The sequence below is a fragment of the Emys orbicularis genome, chromosome 8 (assembly GCF_028017835.1).
Source record: "Emys orbicularis isolate rEmyOrb1 chromosome 8, rEmyOrb1.hap1, whole genome shotgun sequence".
NCBI lineage: Eukaryota > Metazoa > Chordata > Testudines > Emydidae > Emys > Emys orbicularis.
In genome coordinates this window covers 56,076,259-56,085,930 of record NC_088690.1, presented here as the reverse complement: position 1 = coordinate 56,085,930, position 9,672 = coordinate 56,076,259, and the positions used below count along the sequence as shown (strand labels likewise).

At 43.0% G+C, this 9,672-nt stretch overlaps 1 protein-coding gene across 1 annotated transcript; it reads right to left on the bottom strand.

The window, feature by feature from the left end:
- Nucleotides 1-2,924: 2,924 nt before the first annotated feature.
- APOBEC4 (apolipoprotein B mRNA editing enzyme catalytic polypeptide like 4) lies at nucleotides 2,925-4,040 on the bottom strand. Its single transcript, XM_065410209.1, has one exon. It carries the CDS (start codon nucleotides 4,038-4,040, stop codon nucleotides 2,925-2,927), a length of 1,116 nt encoding a protein of 371 aa, XP_065266281.1.
- Nucleotides 4,041-9,672: the final 5,632 nt, after the last annotated feature.

Sequence of the window (9,672 nt, the reverse complement as noted above, 5' to 3'; positions counted from 1 at the left end):
ATGCGCAGGGAGTAGAGTTCCTTCCGCCTCTCACTTCCGCCCTCGCGCAACAACCTACGTAATAGCCATGCGCGCTCGCCGTTCTTGGATGGGCGCATGCGCAACACAACTGCGAGTCTCTTTTTACGCGTGCGTGTTTTAAATTCCGCACCCCCTCCTCCTCTACGCATGTGTTCTGAACAGACTTCCTCTTTCTCATGCGGCATCCGGCAGGCCTTGTGCGCAGGCGTAGAGAAGGCAACCCTCAAGTGGGCGGAGGAAGGCAGGGTCCGGGGAGGAGCAGGTGAGCTGTTGCGATTGGTCGGCAGGGGGTGGTCACGTGTTCTCCCGGGATGAGGAGGGCCGTTACCATAGGCACGGTCTCCTGCAGCTAACGGGCGCTGTATGGGGGTGTCGTGGCTACTGGGGGTGAGCGGCGCGGTGCGAAGCTCCCGATCCGGCCCCGCTGGGCTAGGCTGAGCCGCTGCATGCCGGGTGGGTGTGAGCCCCGGGTACGCACCGGTGTACGGGGTGCGGCTTATCTCCAGCAGCCACGGTGTGGCCCGCCCCTCCGTCTGTCCTCAGGGGCTACCGCAGGAAGGAGGTCGCTGCCCCCCCAAGGCCTGTCTCCCCTCCTGCAATGCTTCTCCAGCGCTTTCCAGTGGGACGCCCCTGAGTGCTTCCTGATGCTGACTAATTCATTCACGCCACCTAGCTCCCCGGGAGAAGGGTTAGCGCTCAGAGCCCCATTTTGTAGATGGGGAAACTGAGGCACGGAAGTGCCTAAACTTTCAGCAGTGCCCCTTGATTTTGGCTGCTGCAGTTTCTAGGTGGGCAGGTTTTCAATTTCACTTGTCTCCTTTTTGAGCAGGCATGCTCAGCGTTGCCTGAAATCAGGCTCTTAAAAGCTCGAGGTAACTACAAGAATTTGGGCTATGGTGAGTGACTCCTAGTCATATGATGAATCAGTGGCAGAGTTGAGGCCAAAACCCCAAAAACTTGACTCCCAGTTCTTGCTCTTAACTCCAAACAGTAATCCCTTCCTTTATATTGATATAAACATTTTAATCAGTTGTCCTTAATATATATTGAAATCAGATTAGAGGTATAAATTATATTAGTATTGTATGTTAAATGGACGTTGGTAAGTAGTTTGAGTTCAAAATCTGGGATTTACAAAAAAGGAATTTACAGAATCTAATATGAATCATAATGCTTTCCTAATACTAAAAAAATATATTATTTTAGGACATTACACTTAGTCCTGTGGTGCTGGGAACCCAACCTCAAAAGCCTTGTGCTAATACATAACAAGGAGAAAGTGAAATTGACTTTAAACCAAAAGTGAAACTGACCAGCCAACTGTTACTGTGCAAGCTGAGTGAAATGCAGAAAGTAATACAGAAATAGTAAAAAGTACATTTAAAAAAACCCTCTGTTTTAATAGTATGACATAAACATAAACAGATAATCTTTTTAAATAAGATTTTTATCATGCATCCCCTTAAATAAATTTGTTCATTTTAAAAATAATTGTATATACATTAAGAAGTTCACTTTAAAATTCCAGTCCAACTCCCACTGAAGTCAATGGAAAAACTCAATTGGGATTGAAGAGGGCCCCAGGGGATGCATGTTATTAAGATTTAGAAGTAGGGAGTTCTCATACTATGACCCTAACCCTGCAAAGATTCATGCAAGTGAGTTGTCCCCCTGAAGTGAAATCACTCAGCACCTTGCAAGATCAAGTGTCAGGGTGGGAAGTTTGCATCTCTTGGATGCAGAATTTGTGTTGCTATGTTGCATGGACATGTGAGGGGTTAAGTGTTGTTTGAGCCCCTACTGAGGAGTTATGTATGGTAAGGACTAACTCACAATTAGATTCTTAATGCCATGGTCACAAAAATAAAAAGTGAGTTGGAGAATTGATTTTGCAGAATTAATTGGTATTTTTTTGGTTAAGGTTTATGTAACAACACTCAAAGCCCCTTTTGCTAGAGATCACAAGTTACCAGCTTTGCTATAGAAAACTGCAACTAAAACACTTTAAATATTAATAACAAATATATTGTATTACAACAGTGAAAGCATTGATCTATAAATCAACTCACTCTTCATACTCTATATGCTATCAGCACCACCTTTTAAAACTTTATATGAAAGAGATCTCTTTGGTGTTCACTCAATTTCATTTTTATATATTTCTAATCTTATATCTTTTTAAAATCTAATTTAAAAATCATATTACATGAACTTCTGGCTGATGAGAGGTGGCAGCCTTGGAGGCTAAAGCCATTTTTATTCCCAGGACCCTTACCTGAAGGAACCACTTTTAGGGATTCAGGCAGTGTTTGGTCTATATTGTCCCTTTCATCCTTGCCTTATGCTAAGGCTTCCAACAAGGATACTAGTTATGCTGACATCTTATATGATGTGGACACCTCTCCAGTAAAAATCGGATTGAGACTGTCAACTTTATTTATTGTAAGTCACTAAAAGTCATTGGCAGCAGGGGCGGCTCCAGGCACCAGCACACCAAGCGCGTGCCTGGGGCGGCAAGCCGCAGAGGACGGCCTTCCGGTCGCTGTGAGGGCGGCAGTCAGGCTGCTTTCGGCGGCATGCCTGTGGGAGGTCCGTCGTACCTGTGGTTTCGGCGGCTGGTACGCCGAAGGCACAGGACTGGCGGACCTCCCGCAGGCATGCCGCCGAATCCGCGTTACCAGCGGACCGCCTGCAGGCGCGGCCCCGAAAGCCGCCTGACTGCCGTGCTTGGGGCGGCAAAATACATAGAGCCTCCCCTGATTGGCAGGTACTGAATTTTCATCATTACTGGCCTAGATTGGATTTAAACGAGTGTTCTAAAGGTAAAAGTTTCCATATCCTCAACGTCACAGTTCTCTGAGCCATCTAGTCCCTCTGTGTATTAACTTTCATAAGAAATGGATTTACTTTTTTTTTTGCCCTTTGGGATCTGTGGTCTTGCTACTTAAAAGTCGTTCAGTGATTTCTACCACCTGAACAGGTCTTCCATGGGAAAAGGTTTGGGAATGATTGGTATCATTAAATAATTCCTTAGGCATCTTTAAATGCCTTACAATATTTTTAGGTTTGGGATATAAATGTTGCCCCCCAAAAGGCAGAAACTTGCTTGTGAAAGGCACCAAATGGCTGTGACTCATCAGTGGTGGCAATCTGCCGTTCATCATTTGTGAAGGTTGCTGAGAGGGTGTGTTAGCAAAATAGTATTGCTGCAAATTCTGCTGAGGTTTTAGATTTTCATATGTTGCCTGGGGAGATGCTTTCATTAAATAAGATTTAATTCCTGTTATGTTGTTAATTTTATGTGAATTTTGTTGGTCAGCTAATGCTCTTGCAGGTAAAATTGGATGATAAAGGGTTGCTTCTGGCATACCGCTCACAAAATTGCAAAGGAGGGAATGCCAGACCCCACCACATAATGGGTTCAAAGTCACATGAGGCCACAAGCTGGCAAGGCTTCGTAAAGCTTCACAGTTCCATATGGACACAGGGAAATCATCCTCAGTGTGATAAAGCTGAGAGAAATAAATACAGAGGGTAATGTCTGGGTACTTTGTCAAGAAGTTGTAGATCTTGCTTATGCAGCAGTGCTCAGCCTCATTACAAGGAGAGTAGTTTGAATAAAGAATTATGTACCCGATGCTGTCGTAGTCATATGTAACTGCATCCAGATAGCCGCCCATCTCAAATAACATGGACTCTGGGTGGATGTTATACTTAATGCAGTTGGTTGCATGGCCCTTTTGGACTAATGTCCCAGAGAAGCTCCTCAGTTCATAGAATATAAGGTGTTTGTTTTGAGGACTCATTAGCCCATATGGGAATCCAAAGGCCTTATGAAATCCCATATAAGGGACTCTTGCTTCTTCACCTGTCCGTATATGATAGGGGCATTTGGCACAGCTTTTGCTCAGTGTCTGCCAATAATAGGGCTTTACTACCGTTCCTTGATTTGCCAGATATTCCTGGAACAAAGTTTCCCTTTCTGGGTTCATATTGTATTGGGAAATCTCCCCACTCATATTTCTGTAATTGACAATCCTGAAAGAAGAAAAAAGAAACTCGTAATTTATCCCTCCCATTTCCTTTGCTCTTACACTGCAAACATTATAATGCATATTTGCCTCTAAAGAATATGCTAGTGCACAAGTACAGACAAGAAAGCTTTGTGGGTTGCAGCTTCAAGTGAAGAGAGGGCAAGTTGGCAATACAGGTTTCAAGATTGTCCTTGTTTTTGCAGCCCTCCCTTCTGTGTTTAAAATAAATTAATCTGAAAATGTCTCTACCTCCCCTCCCACAAAAGTACAAAGTATCTAATAAAAGCATTGCATACTTTTCAGAAATTGGATCACTAGATTTGCTGTATACAATCTGAGCACAATCAAATAGTTAAAAAAAGGTATAAATTACCATCAATACATCTCCAGACCAGGATAATAGTCAATGCGTACGTAGTCCACTTCACAGGCTTTCCTGAGTCCAGTTGTTGATTCCCATTTTAGTCTAATATTACAAACTTCAGGGGGTGAGCGTTAAGATCATTTATTCAATTGAGAAAAAATGGTTGGTTTTTTGTCTCCCATAGACCAGCTTGTAGTTTTGTTGTATAACTTTACTGAGGCGTGGCAACCCTACTAGTCATGATGAAGACTCTAAAGGCAACCTCATTTTGATGTTTGCAATTGCCAGATGCTAGGATACGCAGACACAAACAAGACTTTTTCATTTGTTTGTATTTCAAACAGTCTGCTGGGTTTAGCTTTCTTTCCTTTGCCTGTCAGTATTTCATTTTCCCTCTTCATTTATTAAGTTCCTTTAATTTTTTTCAGATATTTTGGTATAAGTGGGTTGTGGGGGTGGGAGTGTGTGGGGGTGGAAATAAAAGATGCACAAATAGAATAAACCAAAATATTTATTTGGCATATTGATACCAAGTAACTATTTATTATTCATCTGTAGTGCCAATCCGACAGAGGCACCATTATTTTAGGTATTGCGCATACACATAACACAAAATAGTCCCTGCCTCAATCTTGACTTTGCTAAAGTCCTTGCATAGGTTTATGATCGTTGGATCTTTAATAAGTGTGTAAGCAGTCTGATATACAGTGGGCCAAATCATGCTAATCATACTCTCAAAAAACTCCAAATAGGAGTTTTGCGTAAAGTAAGCAAGATTTAGCTTAAAAGATGCTCTGGCTAATTATTTTCCTTTGTCAGTTGGATCCAGTCACTTCCTTTTCAAAAAGCTCCAGTGGGCTCCCCCTTTCCCACTGATTCAAGTTTAAATTTCCCATCATTGCTTTCAAGGCCCTGCTTGGCTTTCCTCCTTCTACCTGCATCATGGCTCTTATTACATTCCTGCAAATCCTCTTTGCTCTACTGACTGGAACTTCACTACTCCTTTTGTTTCCTTGTCACACTCCTGTCTTTGTGCCAAATTCCTAGCTCTTTCCTCTGCATGGAACAATCTCCTGAAGCAGGTCCTCATCTGCTTCTCATTTAGGGTCCTCCTAAAGAGTCTCTTCCTGAAGCCCACAAACGCTGTCCTTGTGATCTTGAAAATATTCACTCTGAGTGTCCTGTTGTGTTCAGTCTTCTATGTGTCTGTCTTGATCACTGTAATTTCATCAGGGCAAGGACTCTGTATCCGTCTTCTACACTGATGAGCACATTGGTGCTTAAACAGTAAATAGTACTCATAATAAAAAAGAGTAGTTCTGAGGAAGAAAAAATCCTCAGAGTTTGGATAAACACCTGTTGAAGGGTTTATCTGCACCCGTCTAGACCTCCTGCAGTTTGCCAATACTAGCAAATAGAAAAAAGGTGAAGCATTTGGAGAAAGGTGTGTGTTACTGTTGCCTTCCATGAGCAGCGAGACTGGCCACAAGATGGCATCATAGCACACAAGTGGTGTTCAGCATTTTATACTCACTGGCCATAAGAATGGTTTGAACTTTATTCTGTGGTGTTTGCAGTGTTGCTGTAGCCATGTCAACTTTATTCTGCGTATGCAGTGTTGTTGCAGCCGTGTTGGTCCAGGATGTTAGCGATACAAGGTGACTGAATTAATATCTTTTATTAGTCCAATAAAAATATAACCTCACCCACCTCGTGACTTTATTATGACATTTAACAAGGTGCTGCCAAAGAGACCTTAAGTCTGACCTCTTTCCCCTAAAACTTCGTGTAGCTCTGATACAACAACAAATCTTCCAGCCTCCCAGATTAGTGCTGCAGTATCCTAACTGAGGAGTTGGGAGCCCCAGGAAAACCCGTCAAGGACTCTGGGTTTAATTGGGACTCTGTGCATGTGACCTGAGTGCATATGTGCATCTGCCCTCTCCTTCCCTGCCAGCTCTGTCCTTGTGAGCCTGCAGGGGCTTAAATTGACAAGGATCCTGCACTGTGGTGCTTCAGGCTGCAGCATTCTCATCAGTTTAAATCCCCTGCCAAGTAAGACGAACAGAGCCGACAGGGGAGCGGAATCTAAATGAATCAGTGAATACAGCAGAGCTCTGCTTGTCATTTGCCACATCGACTATTTTCATAGTAGAGGATTGTGGGTTAAAAGAGGAAGGGTGGCAAAAAAAATCAAAAAACCCTCAAGCAAAATGAAACAAAACTGACCACTCAGCAGATTCTGAGGACAAGTCAGCGTCTGTGCCTTGTTTTTTAAATTGTCAAAAAAAAAAGAGAGAGGAAAAAAAAGGCTAGATGCCAATTTAGTTGTACAAACTCTATTTAACTTTCTTAAATGTCCAGGTCTGGTGGATGAAGCAGCTGGTGACCTTATGGAACTCTCCACAAAAAGAAATTTTTGTCAAGTGTACAGCTGTAGTCAGTAACACTGAGCACTTACCTAGCGCATCTCATCCTCAAAGCACTTTATAAACATTAGCAAATGGTTTAGTGGTTAAAATACAGAATGGTGAGGGGGCACTGACAGAGTTTGGGGGAGACAAGGCCCTGCACCCCCGGCTTCCTGCAATTCACCATGACTCTCAGCCAGCCAGTAAAACAGGAGGTTTATTTAGATGACAGAACACAGTCCAAGACAGGTCTTGCAGGTACAGACAACAGGACCCCCTCAGTTAGGTCCATCTTGGGGGGGCCCCAGGGAGGCCAGAGCCCCATCTGGGCTCCCCTCCATTTTCCCAGCCAGCTCCAAACTGAAAACTCTCCAGCCCCTCCTCTTCCTTTGTCTCTTTCCCAGGCCAGGAGGCCACCTGATCTCTTTGTTCTCCAACACCTTCAGTTGGCACCTTTGCAGAGGAGGGGCCCAGGCCATCAGTTGCCAGGAGACAAGGTGTCGGCCATTCTCTGTGCAGACAGCATCACACTGGCCCCATAGGGCTCTGCAACAATCACACACCCCTAGACACTCAAGAAATGCATTGGGGAAACTGAGGCACCCACACAGCACTCAGAGAAAACATTAAGAACATTCCCACTTCGTCACAGGCACTATTCCCAGCATTGCCCCTCTGATTGTGCCACTGGGCTGGATTGCTTACAGGGACAGTGGCTTCCGATTCTGGGAGCCTAATTTGAAACACTGGGTCTGATTTTTGTTGTTGTTGTTGTTAAGTGCTAAGCGCTCAGAACTCTAGCTGAAGTTAATGGGTGCTGTGGATGCTCAGCACTTGTGAAAGTCAGACTCAACGTGTATCGAATTGGACACTTAACCTGAGGCCCCCAAATCAGTGATCATTTCTGTTAGCCTTAAAGCCAGATTTTTCAATCCTTACTCAGGAAAAAATGCTGTTGATTCCAATGGGAATTTTGCCCGACTAAGGGCCCAGGGTTTGGTCCTATAGTTCTGTCTGTTTCCCCTTCTGTAGAATGGGGCTATAGTACTTATATACGGCACCTTGCAGAGGCAAGGGGTTGTGAGCCACCAAATTAATATCTGTAAAGTGCTCTGAGTTCCTTAGATTACGCTGTAGGAGTATAAATATTTTATTTATTATGTTTCATTCTGTTTATTCATAACAATTAACCAGTGCACAGGCTTAGGGAACAATAAGGACTCACAGAAGTCTTCTTTTGTTTTGTCTGGGTGCCCCTGTGTCCAGCCAAGAGCTCTTCCAGCACCCTCTCTTCTACTTATCTGCTTTCCTTATGGACTTAACCCCGTACTGGTCAATGGGGGAATTTTCCATCTGTAGGAGGAACACAGGATTTTTGGGCTGCAGCAGTGTGGGGAGTGAGTCTTTAATTTTTTGGGGGGGAGTGGGGGGAGAGAAATCTGTCACGTGTCTCTAAAAAAATTGTTTTGTATGGAATATGGTTACATTGCATAAAAGCATCATCCTGACATAATACGGTGATAGGCATGGCATTCTCTAGGCATTCCAAACTCATTCCAATAAAATCTTATACCACAACACAAACATGTATTCTCTCTATATAGGAATCCCTTCATCTACCCCTGAAATGCAGCCATCTCTAGGGCAGAGAGCAGTTGCCATTTAACAGTGCACAACAGCACTATACAACTGTTTATGGAAGGAAGTGAAGCGGATTATTGTATTCTGTTAAAACTACAGGGTGAATTTAAGTGATCAGCATATCATTACTCAAGTTGGAATTCGGCCAAGACATAGGCCATTTGTTCTTGAGGGAAATATACCAACTGGTCAGGACCTCACTTTTACATCTTCTCCAAATACTAGATGCAATCATGTGCCTCTTCAGAATCTGTCATGCTCCTTACACCCCAATCTATCCCAAGTTTGCCAATTTTGAGTGCAATTACTGATATTGGTTTTATTTACTTAAAATAATGACATGATTTATCGAGATTTCTTTTGCATCAAAGGAAATACACAGATTCAGGGTTTATATAGAGCTAGGCAAAAGTTTATCCAAAGTATAGATATAGTTCCAGAAGTGTGATAGTGAGTTTTTTCTCCATTAATTAGCCAAATTAAAAAGCCAAAGTCTGCTTTCTCTAGTACAAATATACTTATGTTTACATAAGGGGGATCTAGTATTCCCCCTCTAAGTAATGCACTTTGTACAAGAATGCCCCCCACCCCCCCTTTTTTTTTTTTTGCTGCTGAACCTTTGAGAGTTGAAATTCTGTAGCATTTCTTAGCACTGCCTGGTTCAAAATAATCTCTACTGGAAAGCATTTTACACATGACTTCATTCAGTAATAAGTTTATCTGAGTTCAAAGTACAGAAGGGTCATGTGAGCCTTAAACAATCAGAAACTTAATGTTTCTGTTCTATCTTAAGACTTTAAATATAAGATGTGTGTGTGGGGGGGAAATAGCAGGATGTGATCCAAAGCTGTTTTTGATTTAATGCTTTAGTTTCATTTGGAGACTTGGGGCTGGATCCTGCAAAGTGCCCTCAAGTCCCATTTGTCCTAGTGTTTGTGTCTCACTGTTTTTACACAAGTGTAACTTCACTGACTTCAGTTACTCCCAGTGTACACTGGAATAAGTGAAATTAGAATTCCGATCCCAATATTGTGGTGAACAGTGGAGACTATAACAAAGGGAAGATGACCTGGCATCTCCTATTTTGGTATTTGTAGCAGCAGCAGCAGCAATAGACCGCTGATGAAAATATTGTTGGGAGCTGGAGAAAAGTGAAAGCCAGTGTGCAGGGTTTGTGAATTCAGTGCATGCAAAATAGAAA